The sequence below is a fragment of the Schistocerca nitens genome, chromosome 4 (assembly GCF_023898315.1).
Source record: "Schistocerca nitens isolate TAMUIC-IGC-003100 chromosome 4, iqSchNite1.1, whole genome shotgun sequence".
Classification (NCBI taxonomy): domain Eukaryota; kingdom Metazoa; phylum Arthropoda; class Insecta; order Orthoptera; family Acrididae; genus Schistocerca; species Schistocerca nitens.
Genome location: NC_064617.1, coordinates 172,550,411 through 172,574,578, shown reverse-complemented (window position 1 = coordinate 172,574,578; position 24,168 = coordinate 172,550,411). Strand labels below are relative to the sequence as shown.

The following is a 24,168-nucleotide window of genomic DNA, read 5'->3' as shown; positions in this document are numbered from 1 at the left end:
GAATGGAGACGTGTCGTCTTCAGCGATGAGAGTCGCTTCTGCCTTGGTGCCAATGATGGTCGTATGCGTGTTTGGCGCCGTGCAGGTGAGCGCCACAATCAGGACTGCATACGACCGAGGCACACAGGGCCAACACCCGGCATCATGGTGTGGGGAGCGATCTCCTACACTGGTCGTACACCACTGGTGATCGTCGAGGGGACACTGATTAGTGCACGGTACATCCAAACCGTCATCGAACCCATCGTTCTACCATTCCTAGACCGGCAAGGGAACTTGCTGTTCCAACAGGACAATGCACGTCCGCATGTATCCCGTGCCACCCAACGTGCTCTAGAAGGTGTAAGTCAACTACCCTGGCCAGCAAGATCTCCGGATCTGTCCCCCATTGAGCATGATTGGGACTGGATGAAGCGTCGTCTCACGCGGTCTGCACGTCCAGCACGAACGCTGGTCCAACTGAGGCGCCAGGTGGAAATGGCATGGCAAGCCGTTCCACAGGACTACATCCAGGATCTCTACGATCGTCTCCATGGGAGAATAGCAGCCTGCATTGCTGCGAAAGGTGGATATACACTGTACTAGTGCCGACATTGTGCATGCTCTGTTGCCTGTGTCTATGTGCCTGTGGTTCTGTCAGTGTGATCATGTGATGTATCTGACCCCAGGAAAGTGTCAATAAAGTTTCCCCTTCCTGGGACAATGAATTCACGGTGTTCTTATTTCAATTTCCAGGAGTGTATAAAAGAAGTGAAACTAGTGCACGTATTTATTCAACAACAATACTACAGTTGAGGAACCTGCATCAAGACACTCCATGCTTGGACACAAAGTGAATAAAAACTGCTCACATGCTGGATAACTACAAACTTTTAGTACATTCTGAGAACACCATTCCTCTCTGCAATGAAACTAATGTACCATGGTATGACCCTGGACAGAACATGAAGTTGCATGATAAATCTAACAAAGACTGCTAGAAATTTCAAACCAGGAACAACTTTGTGCAAAAAATGTGTATTACTACATGAAGTTCCTCAACCTCTACTCTCCCAATTTCATCTCACAACCTGGTGTACCCTGCTGCAGAACATAGTTCTCTAGTGTGGCTCCATGTATCTACATGAAGATCAATACAGAACTAAATCACACCATACTAACAATAAATGGAACATTAAGGTCTACACCAACTTACTGACTCCAAACACTCAGCTGCATTCACTCACCCCAAATGTGAATGTTGTTTGGAAAGCAGAGAATGTTTCAGCTTGACACTGCCCTCCACTACCACTCCGACTGATCAATGACCTTGGTACTCATCCACTTCCAATACGATTGATTGTAGCTTAACTGTGCAACCTTAAAATAGGGGAGGGAGAGGGAGAGACCTCAACAGTATGTGCCTATTATCTTCTCCATATCTCAGAAAAACTTCCACAGGTGTCAACAAAGTGGAGAATGTGTTGCAGCCCTAACAGAATAGGGAAAAAACACAGCAGAAGAGCAAACTGGTGCCAATGGATAAGGTATCCACCAAATTACAGCACATTGTTCCTTACAATCTTACTCTGAAACTTATACATACAACTTCATTTACACATTTTTCTCACTTATACTTTTTCTTCCCGGTCTTGGTGAAATATCTGCAGTGTGTGTAGTTATGATGTCTGGTTCCAGAGGGGGTTATGGGAGAAGTGGATCAGTGAGCTCCGCCTATTAACACGGAACCATGGAGGGGATGGGTGTAGTAGGAGACATACAGTAGGAGGAGTGTACTGGTAGCGGCCTATGTTGTGTTGCCAACTACAAAATCACAGTGTTGTGAGCACTTTTAGCCAACTAATGCTTAATTTTTAATGTGAAAGACTTGAAATTGCTTCATAGATTGAGATATACATAACAGAATAAACTGCAGCAACAAAGTCATCGCAAAAACAAGATGTAATACATATAATGTATAAATACAAAAGTATAAAGTATCAAACTTACGGTTACAGAGGTGGCGACAGCCACAGGAAAGGTTACTACTAGGTGTAGCAGTCATTTCTTTTCCTGAAGTTACACAATTTCTGCCAAACTGAGACTATGGTGTAATTGGACAAGAATTGTTGCATGTAACTTGGTAACCCCAAAGCACATCACAACTCATTAGCTTACCTGCACTGAGTGAACTGATGTGCATATTAAAGGCATCTATTTTATTTAGGCCAACTGTATAGGCAACAGTATTGTAATTACTGCATTTCTGATTATCTCGAGAACTGATAACATGAGTGAAACAAATAAGAAAAGCATTACAATTGCTGAAAAAATATGAATTTTGAGTGTAGCAGAGGAAAATAGTACCAGAAAGCGAGTGGATATTTCTGATGAATTAGGAGCTGTTACATACACATCAAATTCTATCGTAGCAAAGGCAAACGATACTGAAGACAGTGCAGGTGTGTTCGGAATTTCTACTAGTAAGTGGGTCCTTTTAGGACAGGAAATATAAAGATGTGGAGTACTGATTGTTATAGTGGTTCATGCATCACAGAGCTAAAGATGTTCCTATTATTCTCCCAAGGCTTCGTAAAAAAGCAATGGAACTGACAGTCTGACAGAGCGTAGAAAATTTCAATGCTTCATCAGGTTGGCTGTATAAATTTAAGGTTAGACACTGCATCAGTTGTCAGTATAAAGAAACTTGTCTGAAAGAACTGACATCCCAACACACTCCTAAAAATATTTTCAATGCAGACAAGATGGGTCTGCTTTACAATGTAATGACTGACTGCACAAAGGCATTCAAAGGTGAGGAAAACAAAGTAAACAATGTGTAACAGTTCTGTAATGCACTAACATAGGTGGTAGTTAGGAGCTCCTCCCATTTCAAGATTGGGAAATTTAAAAAGCCACAGTGTTTTAAAAATTTTGTCAAGTTTCCCAGAAAATATGTTTAATATCATGGATTGCGACAAAAGTGTTTGAAAGCTGACTTCAAAGCATCAATGAAAACAGGTACAGCAGCCTGAAGATTTTATTCATCATGGACAGGTGTGCAGAACACCCTCCCCTACCTTCTTATTTCAGAAAAGTAACTGGAATTCTTACCAGCAAATTGCATGAGTGAGCAACAGCCAGTTGATCTTTGAGTACTACATAATTTCAAGCTGCATTATCGCAAAATGCTCTTACAGCATGACGACATGTTGGGACAAAAGGAAGAGATGAAAATAAGCATTTTACCTGTAAAACTTTTACTTGCCACTTTTTTCTTATTGTACTATTGAAGTGAAAGAAGACCTTTTTCCTCTTTGCTCTCTATTTAGATTGTGGCTCATACCTGACCTGTTGACTCTGTTGTGTCAAAGGTTTGTTGCACTTCGTTGTTGCCTAGGTTGCCATTAACTTACTCTTGTTGTGTTGGTCCACTGTTCCGTCAGCCCCGTTGCTTGAGTCTGGCGGGGGTTTGAGTCCTTTCTGCATGCAGTCTTCCCGCCCTACATCATCACTGATCCTCTCCCGTTTTTCTGATGTGTGCAGTAGTATCCAGCTACTTGCAGATATGGCACAGTGCACTCTACTCCATCGCAGCTCATGGCCAGAATTTTGGACATTACCATTTGAAACTGTTTCCAAAAAGCCAGATTTGGAAATGAAATCCTTGATTGTGATGGAAATATTGATACTGATGATATTTCACCTAATGACAAAGAATGGAGCCAACTTGAAGAGAAGGCATCATTTGTGGATTACATCAACATTAGCAAAAACCTTGTCACTATGGAAGCCATGACTATCTTGGAGACAGTTCCAGATGCATCTCGGGGCTTGGATGAGGAAGATATTGATGATGAGGATGATACAGAAGACCCTCAGCATACCTCAGTGACTTAACAATGCAGTAAATGAGCTAGGAAAAGTTAAACAATTTGTGACGTATCAAAACATTTCTGAAGAAATAATGACAGAGTTATTCCATTTTGAGGGTACAGTGTATGCCGCAGCCATGTAAAGAAGAAGGCATGCAAAAATTATGGACTTTATGAACTGAAGTTTTCTTCACTGTAGAGGTTCACCTTTTCTCTATTTTGTAAATATCTAGTAGGTTTATATAATGTTTTGTGTACTGTAACTCCTGATGTACTGTATTTCCATTTTTGTTTTGCCAGTTAATTTGCCAGTATAATGCTTGCTTTCATACATAGGTTTTTCACACTTTTATTTTAGTCCCCTGTAAAACTTATTAGGAAGTTTTACGGCAGATATTTAAAAAAAAATCTTACCTGTGATTTGTGTTCTACTTTTTTTCGTATAGATTTTTATACTTTTTTAAACAATTGTTTGAGTCTTAAGTATATGATCATATGCAATTTGCTATGCCATATAGTGAGTAATCTCTCATTTAAGATAAACACTCTTAGACAGAAATGTGCTCAGGACTCCAATACATGGACAAGTGACATTCTCTTTGACCTAGTCCATCTATGAAGGCAAGTTGATGGCCTTTTGTTTTGTCCTCGTAATCCCACCATAACGTGTAAATGAATCACAATGGACACAGATATTGCTGAATCACAGTAGTCTGATGACAGTTACTGATCTGAGTTGGTAAGCCATGCTTTTCTTTTTCGACAGCTTACAACATTTCAGTATTGACAATGAACTTCGGGAAATAGCTACAGTTACTACTAACTGTCCAAAGCCTGTGCACCATATATGTTGTTATTTTTATGTTCTGTTGTTTTAAAACTACTCTGAGTTTAGAGCACTTGCCCATGAAAGGTAAAGGGTTCAAATTTGAGTCTTGGTCCAGCATATAGTTTAATCTGCAAGGAAAGTTTCATATCAGCGCACACAATCTGCCGCAAAATGAAAATTTTATACTTTGAGTTATGCTTAAGAAATCTGCTATACACACCTAAAATAAAGAGTGGACATACAGAAAAATTATACACACTGATAACAATATCACACAAGATATGTTGGCCTATGCACAGAAAATGCTTTCTAGCTGTACACATTTCGTAAGTTTACCGCCCCCACCCAAAATAATAATAATAATAATAATAATAATAATAATCTACCTTTCCCTCTCCCCAAAGGACATTCACCTCAGTTGCCTATTGGCTGTTTGCTACTGACACTCTTTGCCCTCTTAGTTTTATTGTTCACGCCTCTCACCAAATGCAAAAGCTGTGTCTTTCCAATTTCTTGACGCTTAAAAGTTGAAACCTGTAGAAGACTGCAGTCAACTAAAAGAAGTTTATGGTGATATGATAATGAACAAAGGAAATGCAGTGAGACACTGCTGTGAAATGTTCAACTCAACCGAGATGTCCATCAATCAATTACAAGAATCAAGTGAAATGTTGTTGGACAGATGCATAACACCGGATGAGTTACACATATCTTTCCTAAATCTTTCTCATTCTCAGGTTGGCTAAATTGTGTCACCTTCTTTGCTAGAGCAAAATCTGAGCACAATGCGTTCCCTAAAACACCCATACAGAAAGCCCCAATCGCTCAAGTGGCATCAATTCCCCTCCCCCAAAACACACACACACACACACACACACACACACACACACACACACACACACACACAAAATAATCCTGAAAATACAAACAAAAGCCTTTTCAACACAAAAACTCATGACAGCAGTGTTCTTTTTGTAGATCTCATGTAGAAAGGCACTAGGCAAGAATTTTTGATCATACAACCATACAGTCCAGGCCTTACTCTCAAAGACATTCATCTTTCCACAAACGTGAGTCTCTGGGTGCTAAATATTTTGGAAGTGATGTTAATGTAAAGAATTCAGCGAACAACTGATTTAACCGATTGTTATTTCATGTATTACTCTCTAATAAGGGAATTTAAAGACAGACGATTTTATCATCACAGATGAGAACAATGATCAATTTAAAGTAATGTACAACATTTTTAAAGTAATGCTGCTTTGTAACTCCGCAAGCTATCCGAAGATTTTTTGAACTCATATACACAATTTTTAGTACGAAAATTAAGGAAAACAAAAAAGATTTACCTTGAAGACTTCTTGAACAGAATACATTAGTTCTGGACCAACACCGTCTCCTGGTATGAGTGTACATTTTGTCCTTGGTTCAGCTTCTTCTGCTGGTTGCTGTAATATTCCACAAAAGTTACTTCATGTTACTCTGACAAAATGAAAGATAAAAAAGGAGAATATGTAAAGTAACATTCATTTTTATATGACTTTGTAGCAGTGTTATTCACTAGCTCAAACTTATTTTGGTAGCACACTGTAATTAAAGTAAACAAAAATTTAGCAATATAATGATCTGACAATACAAACCAGTTCAGAAGGAATTAATAAATTGCCAAGGAAATGTATATGATTAGAAGTTACTAATACCATTATAGCAAAACTAGTAACACCCAAATTACAAAACATTTGAACCACTCTTGAGAACCAATATGAAAGAAGATTTCTTTCACTGAAGTCATGATAGATGGTGGCTTCACAAAGTTTAATTACCAGAAGCGAAAGAACAGGTTCCACAAGACATTAATTGTAGTTCCAAGAGACATTAAACTGAAAATCAGGTCAGCATGATACACTCTAAATGTCTTGAGTTGGTGCTGTACATAAAAACTGCTGCAATTTATATCAATCGTAGCACAATTGCGGAGGCTCTCAAAGACAGAAATCTTGCTAAGAGAAAAGTTTTGCCAGCTGCAGCTACTGTCATTCACCAACACCATTCTGAGCTTTTGTCAACTTGCCTCTTCAATGATGAAGCTATAATCAACTGTGGAAATGTCATCTTTGATCTATTGCAACTCATCAAACAAAGTTTCAGCAGGTACTTCTTGTGGCCATCTACTCGGACCAGCTGTTTTCCAGGAACACTAAATGTACAAATAGATTTGGAATTCCAGCTGAATACACACTCACTCATTCCTGACTATGAGCATTGTTAGTATGACAGCCCCAAAGAGATGAGACACAACACACCACCTGCCTACTTACATCTGCGTATGTATTCTGCAAGGCCCCCATACTGTGTGTGACAGAGTGCATACAACATATCAGCATCATTTTCCTGTCTCACCATTCCAATTGTAGATGATACATGTGAAGGACGGCTATCTGTGTCCTTATGTATGAGCCTAAATTTCTCTACTGTGCTCAGTACGTGAGACACGTTAAAAAAAAAAAGGTAAGATTCTTGATTTATTATTGAATGTGGGCTCTTGTAACCTTATGAGTAACCTCCTACAAAATGCACAATGCCTCTCTTGCTGTATTTTGCCACTACAGCTGTATGAGCACTTATATTAGAGATGAAATGGATATCAAGCCTAATCTTGTTATCTGGCATGATACTCAATAGTAGTTCACTATCAGACAGACACTGAATTTCCAACAAAACTTTCATAAAACTGACTAATTCACGTGTAAGGTACTCAAAATACAAATCAAACCACAATATCTTCAAATTAAAACCATTTATTATTTATTTCAACAAAATAAATAAATAAACAAATTATTACTCTTAACTGAATTTGATACAACTTACAGTAAATGAACACCAATTTCTCTGCATTAAGAGGTAATGAACTATTTCATTTGTTATCGTAAACAAGACCAGCTTCGGGGAAAAGTCTTTCGCTATATACACTGCCGTAAGGTGCTGAAAGATAAATTCTGGCGAACTAGGATCTAGAGAGGGCTCCGTAGTAAGAACTCATGTTCCAGCTGGAACTCTGGAAACAATCAATGAGCTATGAAACTCAGGAAGCATTGTTATGCTAAAAGGTCCAAATATTAGAAGTTGCAGAAACTGTTTGAGCATCTGGAATGTTTCTTTTGATTTTTTTTTATAATTTCTGTCTTAGATGTCAGGAACATTTTTTTTTGGGAATGTATATACATCTTGGCATTTTATAGAATGGTAAAGTTCGTTCCAGGAGTCTTGTAAATCTGGTCCATTCTACGACAGATAATGGCTCGTTATTTGGTGCAATCTTTCTGTTGTGAACTAATGATATTTGACTTTTGCATCATTTACAACCCATAGCAATTTCCTTTCAAATGTTCTGGCAAAGTCAATTGCTTTTCAGCTGATTTTGAAGACAGACTTGCACTGAGGATGCTAAAGACATTGTAAGCACGGCTGTGCTTTATTAATGCTTGTAATTTACCTGGATATTTTGTTTTCAAATGATTTTTTCAAAGTTGAAGTACCTGTTAAACACAAAGAACTATTTCATTGGGTTTAAGGTAGTTTAGATATTTTCTATCGTTATAAACAGCCTTTATAACTATGTTTCATAAAAAACATCTGCACATCCCAGAAAGTTTAATTAAGCAGGGTTTTTGATAAATAAGTACCTATTAAATGATATGAACTATCAAATCTACGGTCAAACACCCTGTGGATTGGTGTAATAAAATAATTCAAAACAAAAGAATAAAATACAGGAAATTTATTTTCAGTTGCAAATATGAACTACTTTCAGCCGTATATTAGAATGACAGCAATGAAATCTGGATTTCCTGCTTTAAGCGACCTGTTGCCTTAACAGCTTTGGCTGTCTGGGCACGTATCATGGCCAGACCCAAACTTCCACATGTCACTGTCCTTGTGTTATAACCTGCACCTGTATGTTATATATATTCCCACTCAGGAAGGACATATTTATTGGGGATCGAGGCCCTGGTCTTGATGAATAAATGTGAAAGAGCAGCGCCTATGTTATTAAGAAGTATGATGCAATCTTCCTATCCTTCTTCATTTCATAGAGTGGGGTTACAAGCAGTTCCATCTTCATTGACGTCATCTGATATAAAAGAGGCCAAAACACTAAATTCCGTCTTCCGAAATTTCTTTGCAAAAGAATATCACGATGCAGTCCTCCATTCGACCGTTGAACAGGATCGGAAATGACAGATATGGAAATAAAGTATGTGCTTAATTGAAAAGGGCTCAAATCACCCAAAGAGAGATCACATAACATGATCAGGTGCAGTGCATTACAGTCCACATTGAAAATATTAAGGGAATTCCCTTTCTATAGACTGGTGTAGAAGCTAGAAGAGGGCGAGTGCATGATGCATTTTGCTGGATTCCACTCTGTTCCACACGACATGCCAACTGTCAGCAATTAGTCGTATGGACCACTGTCGTGTAGGTTACGATACATATTTTGTGCTTGCTTATGACGACTTTGGAGTACAAACTAATGTTCTGTAGATACCAACAATAGTTTCTGCAAGCTTAGAGCATGTGAAACCAACCTTCTTAGAGATCCATAAAGCTGCACTAATTGACCTCACGTTAACTCCAAGTTTCTAGATTTCCAGAAAGTCTCCCACACAGTTCCTATCTATAGCCTAGTAAACAAATTAGGTATGTACAATATATCAGAACAGTTACACAACTGAACTGAAGACTTTATAATCATTAGTTGATATTGGCGGATATCCTGGAGTGTGTTGCAATTATTTTGGTGATATGTTTTCGGTAATAGTTAGATCTGTGAGTTGTGATCTGTTGGTATCTGGAGTTTTATGCCTTTTGTCCAGCTTCATGCCCTTGGTCGGGGGTCCGGGTTGGTGTCTGGCATAGCTGGCAAAAGGTAGCCTATGGGACGTTGGCAGAGCACCAGCAGCCAATGGGAGACGACCAAGACAAGAGGGAGTTGATGGGACAACGTTTTAGGCAGTGTCCATCCAGTCAGGTGCATGCTGGCTGGTGGGACATTGGCAAAGTTCTGGCAGCTGGAGGGAGACCAGTGCTTTCACCAGTGGGGGCCATCGGATGTGATGGTGCTGACGGGCTTGGCCAGGAAATGACGTCCTAAGTGGTGTTCAAATGGTGTTTAGGTTGAAGCCCAGTTGGAGTCTTAGGCTGCACTGAGTCAATGTCTGGTGGGAATCTTAGGCTGTGTTGAAATTGCTGCTGGTGAACACTACCGACAGATGACCTGCAAGTGCAGCCAGCATTGAGACTGAAGTGTGAGTGATTGCTGTGAGCTAGTGGCTGTGCAGCATCTTGAATAATACAGCAGAAGGTTTTGTCACATGACATGCAGAAGCAACATAGTCCATGCTCCCAGCTCTGCAGTTATGAAAGTGTGCACTGCTGATGCCTCCAGTGAAGCCCACTGGAGACTGGCATGTACACAGAGAAACACGTTTCTGCTCTTGTCTGGCATGTATATATAGGGATGTGGTGGTGTCATCTGGTGTGTACAAAGACCAGTGGGTTGCTGTTGCTGTCCACCAATGTTCATCAGCACACAGTGTGTTCCGCAAGCATTGGGATTGCCATGTGGATGTTATCTGAAAACTACCTTGAGCAGTTAAACAGAGAACCGACTCATGGCGATAACATATTACACCTTCTGGTGGCAAACAGACCCGAACTATTTGAAACAGTTAACGCAGAACAGGGAATCAGCGATCATAAAGCGGTTACTGCATCTATGATTTCAGCCGTAAATAGAAATATTAAAAAAAGGTAGGAAGATTTTTCTGTTTAGCAAAAGTGACAAAAAGCAGATTTCAGACTACCTGACGTCTCAACACAAAAGTTTTGTCTTAAGTACAGACAGTGTTGAGGATCAGTGGACAAAGTTCAAAACCATCGTACAATGTGTGTTAGATGAGTATGTGCCAAGCAAGATCGCAAGAGATGGAAGAGCCACCGTGGTACAACAACCGAGTTAGAAAACTGCTGCAGAAGCAAAGGGAACTTCACAGCAAACACAAATATAGCCAAAGCCTTGCAGACAAACAAAAATTATGCGAAGCAAAATGCAGTGTGAGGAGGGCTATGCGAAAGGCGTTCAATGAATTCGAAAGTAAATTCTATGTACTGACTTGGCAGAAAATCCTGAGAAATTTTGGTCTTATGCCAAAGCAATAGATGGATCAAAACAAAATGTCCTGACACTCTGTGACCAAAATGGTACTGAAACAGAGGATGACAGACTAAAGGCCGGACATACTAAATGAATTATTCCAAAACTGTTTCACAGAGGAAGACTGCACTGTAGTTCCTTCTCTAGATTGTCGCACAGATGAGAAAATGGTAGATATCGAAATAGACGACAGAGGGATGGAGAAATAATTAAAATTGCTCAAAAGAGGAAAGGCCGCTGGACCTGATGGGATACCAGTTCGATTTTACACAGAGTACGCGAAGGAACTTGCCCCCCTTCTTGCAGCGGTGTACCGTAGGTCTCTAGAAGAGCGTAGCGTTCCAAAGGATTGGAAAAGGGCACAGGTCATCCCCGTTTTCAAGAAGGGACGTCGAACAGATGTGCAGAACTATAGACCTATATCTCTAACGTCGATCAGTTGTAGAATTTTGGAACACGTATTATGTTCGAGTATAATGACTTTTCTGGAGACTGGAAATCTACTCTGTAGGAATCAGGATGGGTTTCGAAAAAGACGGTCATGTGAAACCCAGCTTGCGCTATTTGTCCACGAGACTCAGAGGGCCATAGACACGGGTTCACAGGTAGGTGCCGTGTTTCTTGACTTCCGCAAGACGTTCGATACAGTTCCCCAAAGTCGTTTAATGAACAAAGTAAGAGCATATGGACTATCAGACCAATTGTGTGATTGGATTGAGGAGTTCCTAGATAACAGAACGCAGCTTGCCATTCTCAATGGAGAGAAGTCTTCCGAAGTAAGAGTGATTTCAGGTGTGCCGCAGGGGAGTGTCATAGGACCGTTGCTATTCACAATATACATATATGACCTGGTGGATGATGTCGGAAGTTCACTGAGGCTTTTTGCAGATGATGCTGTGGTGTATCGAGAGGTTGTAACAATGGAAAACTGTACTGTAATGCAGGAGGATCTGCAGCGAATTGACGCATGGTGCAGGGAATGGCAATTGAATCTCAATGTAGACAAGTGTAATGTGCTGCGAATACATAGAAAGATAGATCCCTTATCATTTAGCTACAAAATAGCAGGTCAGCAACTGGAAGCAGTTAATTCCATAAATTATCTGGGAGTACGCATTAGGAGTGATTTAAAATGGAATGATCATATAAAGTTGATCATCGGTAAAGCAGATGCCAGACTGAGATTCATTGGAAGAATCCTAAGGAAATGCAATCCGAAATCAAAGGAAGTAGGTTACAGTACGCTTGTTCGCCCACTGCTTGAATACTGCTCACCGGTGTGGGGTCCGTACCAGATAGGGTTGATAGAAGAGAGAGAGAACATCCAACGGAGGAGCAGCGTGCTTCGTTACTGGATCAATCACTAATCGCCAAAATGTTACCGAGATGATAGATAAACTCCAGTAGAAGACTCTACAAGAGAGACGCTCAGTAGCTTGGAACGGGCTTTTGTTGAAGTTTCGAGAACATACCTTCACCGAGGAGTCAAGCAGTATATTGCTCCCTCCTATGTATATCTCGCGAAGAGACCATGAGGATAAAATCAGAGAGCTTAGAGCCCACACAGAGGCATACCGACAATCTTTCTTTCCACGAACAATACGAGACTGGAATAGAAAGAACCGGTAGAGGTACTCAAGGTAGCCTCCGCCACACACCGTCAGGTGACTTGAGGAGTATGGATGTAGATGCAGGCTGGTTTCGGTTGTATGATGTCTGGAGTACGGCTACCTCTTGTCTGCAAATGTATGTATTGGTGTCATTAATAGCTTTGTGACTGGCCTAGCCACAATACTCCTTCCACTCATTAAAGATATGGCAGAGCCATTAACATACTGATGGGCTTGGCCAGCGTGGAAGAGGCGGTTGGGCAGTGGCGAGCCATTGGCAGCCGTTGGGAGACAATTGCAACAGTTGGTGTTGTCATGACACCAAAGGATCAGTCAAAGACACAAATGAGAAGGTCTGGTAGGCAAAACAGGGCCCTGAGCAATACGTGTGCATGGTACGCACCAAATGGGAATGGGTCCGTGACACCAACATGCTGGAGAAAATATGCCGTTCGAAGCATCAGTGCAAGTGCAATAGAAGGAAGAATCAGATTGAGAACAGACATAAATAGGCAATGAAAAACGAGCGAAACTCTATTGCACAGATGAGGCACCAGAAAGGAATATGAAGCCATGCCTGGAAAACAGAGTCGGTTAAGGCAAGACTCCATGCTGACAGAAGAAATGCCCACGCTGTAGGCGAAAGGGGCTGTGCCAGTAGCAAATGTGTGCATTGTGTAGGCACAAAAACTGAAGTCTACAGATCCATCCAGAATTTGGATGCAGACTTGGTAAGGGGCCATGCTGGTGGTGGAAGAGTGAACCGCACTGTCAAAAGAGTGAGGCATCCTGGTGTGGGAACATAAGGCCATGCCAGTTACAAACAGGGCAGCCACAGAGCCAGCCACAAGAGTAGCAATTCCGAACGCAAAGAATTGTGATCCCATCGTCCTAGTATGGAGGCAGGGGCAGGACCACGCATGATAATGTGAGAAATGGCAACCACGAAGCATGATGTGGAATGTGCCACCGTTGGTGCAGCTGGATGCAGGTTGGCCAGTGGGAAATTGGCAGAGCACCGGTGCCTGATGGGAAGACCAGGGCTCAAACCAATGGCAGCTGCCAGAGATGTGATGTAAACCAATGGCAGCTGCCAGAGATGTGATGCTGGCAACAGGCTTGGCCAGGACTACAATGTCCAGAGACTATGCTGTAGCAGCCTTGTCCAGACAGCACATGGCGACAGTTGCATCCTAAGTGGACAGAGCCATGTGACAGCCCTAGAAACGCCAACAGAAGCCTCATTATCTTTCCAGTGCATTGAGCCACTCTTGGAAGGAAGTCTGGCCACAAATGCAGGCTTCTGGTCAGAAGTGTGAGAAACATCAGTTGGGTCAGTAGCAGGCGGCCGGCACACAGGATAGTGGCAACAGACAAGGCAAGTTACAGAGGTTGGTTGGTCAGCTCAATGATTAAAGAAACCAAACTACGAAGTCATCAGCCTTCCCACCTCAAACAGGCAAATAGTCTAAACTATACAACAAAGAATGGCCTAGTGCGTTAAAAAAATGGAAAGAAAACGCCAAGGTCTACCAGAGGTCAACAAAGCCTAGAGAAAGGAACAAAGGAGAAGGCTGGGAAGGAAGAAAGACAGGCAAGGTCAGGGAGCAGCAGGAGGTCCCCAAAGGAAGAAAGCACAATGTGGGACATAACAAACTACCCCCATTTACCAGAGGCACCCCACCGAGCAACACCCAGAAAAGACTAGTGACGTGGACAGGTTGAGAGGAGGACAGGAAATGAGGGCTGGGTCAGACCACCAAACCCAGGCAGCCACTGCCCATTCGGGGCAGACGAGGCAACAAGGCTCCCGCCAACCGCTCAAGGGGCTGAAAACACTGAGGTTCCCTCCCTTAGAGGAGAGAGAGAGAGAGAGAGAGAGAGAGAGAGAGAGAGAACAATCTGCTTCAAAAATAAATCGTAAAACCAGGCAAGCTGTTAAATCATCATCCTCGAGGGGTAGCAAGTCAGGAATATTATTTAGTCTGTCACAGGATAGCTAGGTTAGGACAGTCCAGCAAAATGTGGACCACTGTCAAATGGGCACCACAATGAAAGAGTAGACCATGACTTTATCAAGTATGGCCAATGTGGTGCTGGTTAACCACTTGGAGGATCTCCACAAATTCAGTCTGCTTTATCACTTGTAGTTTGACAAAGTCAGAGAATGCCATTCTGCATTCCAAGTTCTTAGAACTTGATGGACTAATACCAATCGTAGGTCCAGTTCTGATATGCCAATCTCAAGAGGTGGCTAGCCAGTAGCCAATTTACCTAGCCTATCAGTGAGTTCATTACCCGTGATTCCAATATGACAGGGTTCCAGATAAAGTCCAAGGAATGTCCACTTTGTTTCAGGACAAAAAGAGAATTCTGAACAGTTGGGACCAAGGGACGATGAGGGTAACAATCACTCAAAGAGTCGATATAGATTAGAAAGGACCCACTGCTGCATGAACAGATGTGGTCAACAGCACCAGAGATGACTACAACTTCACAGTGTAAACACTGCATGAACATAAGCAATGCCAGCATAGCTGCACATTGATCCATTAGTATTCACTATTTCTGAACCCCAAAACGCATCGAGAATGGAGAAGAATTGGCGATGAAAGGCCTCAGTCTGAGCCGTGCCTTTCAGATCTTGTAATAGGTCAAGACAGAGCTGTGGACAGGGATGCCCCATGGTGGTGCATGTGAGAGGGCCTGGAGATGAGTGGTAGAGGTGAAAGCTGGAGTTCTGAAAAATTACCAGAAGGGTTGGTCTCCCCTCAGTTGGTTGCTGACTGGCCAGTGGAACATCAGCAGAACGCCAAAAGTCAGCAGGAGCCCTATGTTCAAATCAATGGTGGCCACTGGGATGTGAGGGTACCAATAGGTGTAGCCAGATGACAACACTGTAAGCAGCATATGGCAGTCAGATGTAGGGTGGTATGTAGGACAATGGTATAGTGCTGTCAGCTGAAGGGAGGCCAGTACTTCAACCAAGCCATCAAAATACGTGAGAGTGCTGATGGGCCTGGCCCTTGAAGATGTCCTTGGTGGTGCCCAGCTGGTGTCTATGTTGAGTCCAGTTGGAGTCCTTGGTCCCAGTGGACTGATTTCTGGTTGGAGTATTGGGCTATGCTGAAACAACTGCTGGTGATTGCTACTGACAGATGGGCTGCAGGGTGCAGCCAGCAATGTGTCCAGAGCATGAGTGAATGCTGTTGGCCACTGGTTGTGCAGCATCTTAAATAATCCACGAGTTGTTACGTGATGTGCAGATTCACTATAATACTGTGCTCTCTGCACCACAGTTACAAATTCTGCATGCTGCTGACAGGAAATGTTGATGCCTCTAGAGAAGTACACTGGAGTCTGGTGTGTACACAGAGTGATGTGCTGTCCCATCTGGCATGCACACTAACCCTGTTGATGTTTTTAAAAACATCAGGAATCCAACATATCAACATTTAAAAAATATAATTATTGGCTCTCGATATATAAAAAAAGTATCAATATAATATATGTAAAAATACCGACGTACTGGCCTATAAAAATATTGCCTGCACATTGCAAATGAACAGCCAGCTTTAGAGCTGCATATTTAAGTATTGATTTATTATTAGACGTTCCGTACATCAACAAGCTAACAGCCTTCCTATCCCCTTCAGAGCAAGAACGGAAAGGGAAACAATGTATGTTCAGACTTTCCGATGACCAATCTGCTAACGATGGTAACTGCATGTAGGAGGCACAATAAAAGGTGTCCGATGGGTCCTTCATTTGGTTAAGTCACATATCGGATTTGTCCGCAACACTTCCTGTCCCCCCCCCCCCCCCCCTCCCTCCCTGCAAATGCCAGCGACCTAGCAGTTTTAATGTCAGAACTGCGTGGTGGAGCTAAACTATGCAGTTTCTGTTGCCGATTACATCAGCGCTTCTCCTCACGCGTCTCTACTCACCACAAAGACCAATCTTGCATTATTTTTAGCAACTGTTTTTGATAAAAAGCCGACGTGAAGAAGCTGCACATTAATTGCGTTAACGCCACTGGTGTGTTATCTCCTGACATTGGAAAACTTGATATTCCATTCACACCGATTTTTCCCCCGCCACCCTCTCCCCGCAGTGCAATCGGACTACTAGTTTTGTGTCACATATACTTGTTTCATACAGTCAAAACAAAGGCTGGACATGGTGAAAGCTGAAAAGGTAGTAAGATTCCTTCACATGGTGAAAGTAAAATCATATCCTACTACAATTTCACAAGAACAAATTCAAATAACTTATTTACCAAAAATTGTGAAAAGAAAAATAATCTAAAATAAAAATATTGGCACTTGATATTGACATTTTAATATCGATACATGGGGAAAAATGGGTCGACAGAAGCGTCCGATCTCACGCATCGGCTTTGATCCGTGACGTAAGGGTGTTGTGGTGTGTGACGTCATTACGGCGCGGAGTTTGGTTTTTGAGTGTGGCGTGTTTGTAGATGTCGCCGTGTTGTGGTTTGTTGTGCCCTCTGGTGGTATGTTCAGGGTTTTCGTTTGTTTCGTGTATTGGGCTCAGTTTGCTGTTGCTCAGTGTCGAGTGCTGCTTGCGTATTTTTGAAGCGGAATTTGTACCAGTGAGTTAACGGTTTTGTGTGAAGGTTAAAGTAGTGATGATTGCTGTACGTCGGGTGGTTTTGCTATTAAGTTTAATCGGTTGTGGTTTTTTGTTCAGGAATGGATATGAAAGACAAGATCAATAGTTCTCAGTTGAGGGCTATGATGAGGGGCCACCGCTTTAGAGCTGATTAAGTTCTTACAGCTTTTTGGCCTAATTGCCAAGGTGGTGAAGTGCGGTGTGTGCCGTGAAGCAATGAAATTGGTTAAACTTCCAGCCTCTCGGACCAGGGATGGTTATATGTGGCGCTGTCGCAAAGACGACATATGGCGTTCCATACGGCGCGGTACCTGGTTCGAGAAGTCTAGGTTGGGCATGCGCGAGATTGTACTTGTTACATATTATTTTTGTTATAGATCCCCGCGTGCGTGCGTGTGTGGTGTGCGTGTGATTGTTGTGGCCAATCTAGTTTGTGGGGCTGGAACTTTCTTGTGGTAAGTTGTCATTTTTTTGTTTTTGGTGTAAGTGTTGTGTATTGGGGTATAGGGAAGTGTTTCATTGAAATTTGTGGCTGTGAAGGTTGGTATTGGTATTGGGAGATGTTTTTGAGTTACATAGGTAAAGGGAAGTGGTCGATCCTAATTTATGGGATTGGGAGCTGCTGTTGAGCTATATAGTTGGAGGGAAGTGTTCAATCTCAATGTTTGGTGGAGTATGTTGGTTTTTGTAATGGGAGATGGGATCGGGAGCTGCTGTTGAGCTACATAGGTCAAGGGAAGTGCTCGATCCGAATTTATGGGATCGGGAGCTGCTGTAGATCTATGTAGGTCAAGGGAAGTGTCCGTTTGTAATGTTTGGTGGTGCATTTTGGTTTTTGTATTGGGAGATGGGATCAGGAGCTGCTGTTGAGCTATATAGGTCAAGGGAAGTGTTCGATCCCAATTTATTGGATCGGGAGTTGCTGTAGATCTATATAGGTCAAGGGAAGTGTCCAATTCCAGATAATATTGTGTTTTGTGGTATTTGGTGAGTTTTGTGATTTCGATTTTTTTCGTCGTTTTGCGTGGTTTTGTATGGGGGTGGGTGCCTAAATTTGTTTATATTTAGTTTGCCCCCACCCAAAAACCCCCATTTCCCACGCTTGTCCCGTTAGTCATTAGGCTTTTTGTGAAACGTGTGTGTGTGTTTTTTTTCGCTGTATTTTCGTCTTTATGATATGTATGTAACGATTTTATATCAGCCATATTGGAATTGTCGTTTATGGTCGTTTCCGCCATATTTGTGACGTCATGGGTCAAAGCAGACGTGTGGGATAGGACGCTTCCGTATATCAGGAAAAATAGCTCACTGAGATATATATATATATATATATATATATATATATATATATATATATATATATATATATATTTTTTTTTTTTTTGGAAAAAATATCGGTACTTTATCAACAGACTTAGTGTACAGAGTTTGGCAGGTTGCTGGTGTGGTACAGCAATTTTTGTAAGCATGATCATCTAGCATTGGGAATGCCTTGTGCAGGCTGACTTCTGCAGAGGACGCCTGGAGTACGGCAACCCAACTGCAGATGCATGTACTGGTGGCAATGGTAGACTAGTGACTCACCAGGCCACAATAATGGGCTACGGTTGAACCATAGAGATCAAGTGAAGTTTTCAATATTGGTTTTTGGAGCAACATGTACTTTTGTTAGAGTATGAGCTATATATATCAAGGGAAACTTTAGAGACCACATTTTTGTGGATTCAGCTACAAGTATATTTAGCACAGGTGTTCGTTTTGCTATGTATTTACTATTAGGAGTGTTGTTTATTTGATGCCACCCAAAACCCCCTAATTCCCACAGTTATCCCCATAGGAGTAATATATAGTAATTTGATTATAGTTTACATGATTTACTTTGTGACATCATAGTTGCCAATTTGTAAGATCTGTTTACAGTGTGTATCACAATCAGTAGCGAAAACTGACATGAGTGAACAAAGGAGAGGGGGTAGGGGTGCAGTCTCCACATTACCAAGCTGAGATGTATTTGTCATCTCATGAAATACCTGTTATTCCTATGAGTAATTAGTAAAAGTTTGTTAGTAAAGCACTATGGTTCTCAAAATCAAGCTTGACATCGGGGAGAGCTCTATGTCTTAATGATTTCTCTAATTCACTGTAGGACTTTACCAGTACAGTTCTACTTCTTACAGTACAAGAATATACCTCTGTTCTAACAAAAACAAATATTGCACTTTAAACGACAAAACTATAAATATTAGAAATAAGGATAATAATATATTAAACCCCTCAAGAATAAAATGAGTGTTTCTGAAAGGGCAGAAAAAGTAAGGAGGTAAGTATATGCAGAATTTGTTCTTTACACAGCAAAGGAATAATTTATCAAAAAATCATAAAGCTATTAAGTGCCACTGGCCTGACAACACACAAATCTGATTACACTATACGGTCAAAGACACAGCTATTACAGAAACTAAAGCAGGAACAATGTAGTGACTTTTGCAGTCAGGCGTCTCACAAAGAGTCAAAAAACACACACACAATGCGGACCGAATATACCTGTCATCTGGATTTAACAGTTCCACAACTAGCAACATCCATATCGCAACGCTGACCGAAAAAATGTTATGCAGAATACTAGTGAGACTAATCTTCAGACAACTTTACCATAACGCATGCTTAACGGGAACTTTACTCAGTAATAGAGCTGACGATGTATACTTACTAATGCTGAACACGAACCAGTGACGTGAATATTTCTAACTGGAACTGCTACCTGCTGCGCCTGAAAATGCGAAACTAGTTGTGAAGTTAAACTTCGCATTCAAGTACATAAAACATCTCATGATTTCAATGTCGTCTTGTATGTCATAATTTGCAGAACAAAGAACGGAATATATTAAATCTGTGGTCATCTTTGACCAACTCACTCATTCGATATCTGACCTTGGAAATTATCTTCGCCACAACCGGTCTCAGCAACGCCATTTTACAGCAGAAGAGCTTCTGCGCCCTCTTTAGAAACATTTACAAAATAATTCGCAAGGGTTTTGTTTCAGAGAGGTAGCTAGTCAATATATTCTCTTATCGGAGTATCCAATCAAGCTTCATTACAGGCCCGGTTATTCTCGGAGATACAGGAATTTATTTTAATTGTTCATGAGAGCATTAGCTAATTCTCGGTGTAGTCAAAATAGTATTTGTAAAGTAGAATTTAATTGACTCTGGAGAGAGTGACCATGGTGCATTGCTTCGCTTTGTTACGTCAGTAACTCGGAGAGAGATGTCGGCGTGTAGGTGGCAGTGGTAGTGTGTGTGATTATTGATTTAATTTTGTTATTTTGCCTCACTAAATTCCCTACTTAAATACTTAATAAACATAAAAATGGCAAACCCATGTGCTACGGCGAAGGAATTCATCGTTGGTGGAAAATATCGGTTAGTGCGAAAAATCGGTAGTGGTTCGTTTGGTGACATTTATCTGGGCATCAACATTACAAATGGCGAGGTAAAGACAGTTATTTTCTGCTAGAAACTACGCAAATTGAGCTGAAGCTCTGTCAGTGCGTTTGTGAAGTAAAACTAGAACAGACTTAGTATTTGTAAAGATCTTCATTCGAAGGTCTGTAAGTTACTGGCAGCCATCATCAGAAGCTTCACTTATAGATGAAAGAACAACATATGATTCAGAATAAGTGTTTAGCGTAATGTCACAAAACTAGTAATCCATACATTGTGCATACTGTATGTAAGTAGGTGTCTTAAAAGCTATTATATATTGATGCTTGTTGTTAATTGCGTTAACCTCGTTTGTAGGAAGTGGCCGTAAAATTGGAAAACGTCAGGGCCAGACATCCTCAGTTGCTGTACGAAAGCAAATTATACAAGGTCCTGAACGGTGGCGTCGGAATACCACATATACGGTACGTTATAGAGCGTAATTTTACAGTACTTCAGTGTATTGAATCAAATTTATAGTTTCTCAGGTATGACAATTTGTTCTCATATACCGTTAGTTAAATTCTGTCGAAGTCTGCGAAACGATTGAGTCGCTACGTTAACTTAAGAAGGAGCCTCTGTGTTGGGAGGTCGCTTTTAAGCACCGTTAATGACATGAAATGTAAGTGGAGTTTGAGAAGATAGTAGGCAGTTTGGAAGTTGATGAGGGTAAGATACTTGGAGAAGTACCCCGATTAAAATTTGATTAGTTTAAAATGTTTAATTAGATCTAAACAGGAAACCCAAAATGGGATATTGAGTCGCACTTTCATGGTGTCTGCATAAGCTCTCTAAAACTTGTAGAGATTACATGTTTCATATTTATAGTGCTTCATTTTTTGATTGTTAAAGTGTAACGCCAACAGAATGTTTACAAAAGTAATTATACAGTTTTCCCTTGGATATTATTAGACACGGATTATATCACATTGAGAAAGCATTGAAAAGTTGTGAACTCCTTCACATCTGTCAGAAATAAACTCTTACCTACCCTGAGTTGTAAATATATGTATAATTTTATGAATTACACATATTCAAAATGAATTATTTTTTATTATTTAACTCAATATTTACTTCGTCGACAAAGGATGTCCCCTAGTCACGTAGGAAATTTTGTGCAGTGAAGTAGTTTGAACACAGTGAAAGAGTGAAACTCAAGTTGTTTAATACTTTTTAGTGAGATACTGTTATTAATTCTGTTTGGGGAAAATTGCTTTATGTGCAGCAACTACTTTGAAAAGTGTAGCCTATATTACTCTCCCTCAGTAAATGCTGTCATTTGTATTAGGCACTTAAATTTCTAATGCAAATATTTACATTACTTGCATAATTGTCGAATTTGCTGCACAGAATTGTGATGATTCTGTCAATCTCAGTATTCATAAAAATTGTACAGAAGTTTGATATCGGGACTTTGTTTACATGTAGTTGATTCAAGCTGCTGTTTATTTGCGAGTTGCTTGCTCTCTCAATTTCGTTATTGAAGAGTGTGCTTCCACAGTTGAAGTGAAGCATTTGTATTTGTGTAAACCCAAGATTAAAATCACCATCTGCCTGCATTGGTATAGGTTTCCTGTAGTTTGTCAGTTGAGACTATTACTGGGATGCTCTCTTTTAATAACATCAGTCATTAATGACCTCATTGTCAAAGTAATTTTACACTGTGCCCAACTACTCACTTTTCTCTGTTTGTCATTTTAACAGTGTGGCTACTTACGGGCATCAGTACTTTTCTGTACTGCATTTGTTTCATTCTGTTTACTATGAAGCTTCATTGATGAATCCAATAAGATGCTTTCCATGTAGTCTTGCTAAATAACCACTTAACAGACCTTAGTATTTTATATATAGTGTGTATTACCAAAAGAATCTAAGATTTATGTGGCAAAAGAGAAGCAAAAGCCTGCTGAATTATGTATTACGCAGTGCTTTTGAGGTATCATAAGGAGTATATTATCTATTTTTTGTGCCATTGTTGTTCTGTTATAAAGAAATTAAAATGTTTCACATAAAATGGTACATTATGCGAAATCTGAAATGTGCTGTATAAATATGAATGCTTCCACATCAGTCTTCATTTCTTTAAATTATTCTATTTGTACTGTCTGATAATGCAACATACTAGATTAAAGATATGACTGTGTTGTGGTGGCCTTCCTTGGGGCGTAGAAGAGTTCTGTCTTGTGTGCATACTTGCATATGTAGTCAATATTCTTAAATTTTCACTGAGTCTAATAGTGTCATATTTGTTACAGGGCAGAGGGAGGGACATAACTAGTTGTGGAAACAACCATGTAATAAGACAGTTTTTTATATATTTGGAAAAATTATTCCTATTAATGAACCTGAACTACCTGTAGTCTGTCACAGTTATGCTCATTCTTATTGATGCCTCGTAGTAAAAATTTTATACATAAAAACTTTGAATTTCTACCAGAAAAGCAAAATTTATATTAGAAAATATTTGAAGTTACTAAACATTAGGCTGCCATCAACTCAAAGGTTATTTTGAAGATTAATATTGTCTACTATGTATGGTCTTGTTGGAGCTGATATCTTTGCCATAGCGTTGCCTTCTGTGACCAGTGAACTTACTTCCTGAGCCAGTTTTAGGAGGAACTTAGGTCTAAGACAGTCTCCAAACTGTGATGACTTTCCATTTTTTGCTTTAAAAAGTCATTGCCAGAGGGGAAAGAAGCAATAAGTGACAGAAAAAAAAATCCCAGGAACACCATGGGATCGAACCAAAGATGTTCGTATTTTTGATCTGGCACTATCTCACTGAGCCAGACGTTTGGTCAATGGTGGTAGTGTTCCTGTTTTTGCTTTTTAAATATGACTAATGTTAAATTTTACAAATTTTTACCACTTTGTGTGCATTGAGTAGATTTAACATATCATCAATGCCACTTTATATGTTCTTTGTTTGGAATGAAGCAGTGCCATATAATTTTAAAAACCTACTGTACATCTCATGCTCTCTCCAACAAATCATTGATTTGTTGCCAGTGTGGCAGGCATAATTCATTGTTTGTTATCACATAACATTTTTGCGTACTTGCTCACCCAGTCATCAGTCTCAGCAGCTAAGGGTGGTGTTTCTTGTGTAGCAGCAGAAAGTTTGTGGAAACATAGGCTGCAAAGGTTTCTTATTGAAGAAGGGTTGTTTAACATGAGATCCCTCCAGATCTAAATCCATTCTCTTTTTATAGATACAGCAACTGTGCTTAACTAAAATTGTCCACTTCACATGTGCTTCCAAGTGGACTCGGGCAGTGTTCAAGACAAGTACAGATTTGGAAGAAATGTTTTCAAATAGCTGATAAACTGTTTTAGTAATTTTTCTGTGGTTTGCCATAAAGATATTTAACACTAATGCTATAAAGATTCATTCCTCGGAACATGCACCGCCCCCCCCCCCCCTCTCCCTCAAAATAAATAAATGCAATCTTGTCCAGGTGAGGTTGTTTTGAATCTCTGATAGCCCAATTTCTTGCATGTTAATCTCTGACCTTTCATCCAAGATGGCCTGAAGTGAAA

The 24,168-nt window shown here is 40.5% G+C and overlaps 2 protein-coding genes across 3 annotated transcripts in view; one reads left to right on the top strand and one right to left on the bottom strand.

The window, feature by feature from the left end:
• The window catches only part of LOC126251354 (isocitrate dehydrogenase [NAD] subunit beta, mitochondrial), a 66,609-nt gene extending 46,429 nt beyond the window's left edge, over nt 1-20,180 (bottom strand). The window contains exons 1-3 of the mRNA XM_049951725.1: nt 20,077-20,180; nt 19,856-19,915; nt 6,033-6,131 (exon numbers count right to left, since the gene is read on the bottom strand). Coding sequence (XP_049807682.1) covers nt 6,033-6,131; nt 19,856-19,915; nt 20,077-20,157 — 240 coding nt within the window. The 5' untranslated portion in view covers nt 20,158-20,180. The remainder of the gene's footprint in view (nt 1-6,032; nt 6,132-19,855; nt 19,916-20,076) is intronic.
• Nucleotides 20,181-20,318: 138 nt separating this feature from the next.
• LOC126251355 (casein kinase I) overlaps nt 20,319-24,168 on the top strand; it is a 106,545-nt gene continuing 102,695 nt past the window's right edge. The window contains exons 1-2 of one of the 2 annotated variants that reach the window (XM_049951726.1): nt 20,319-20,638; nt 20,947-21,053. In XM_049951726.1, the coding sequence (XP_049807683.1) occupies nt 20,516-20,638; nt 20,947-21,053 (230 nt within the window). In that variant the 5' untranslated portion in view covers nt 20,319-20,515. The remainder of the gene's footprint in view (nt 20,639-20,946; nt 21,054-24,168) is intronic. The other variant, XM_049951728.1, reaches the window with a different exon arrangement.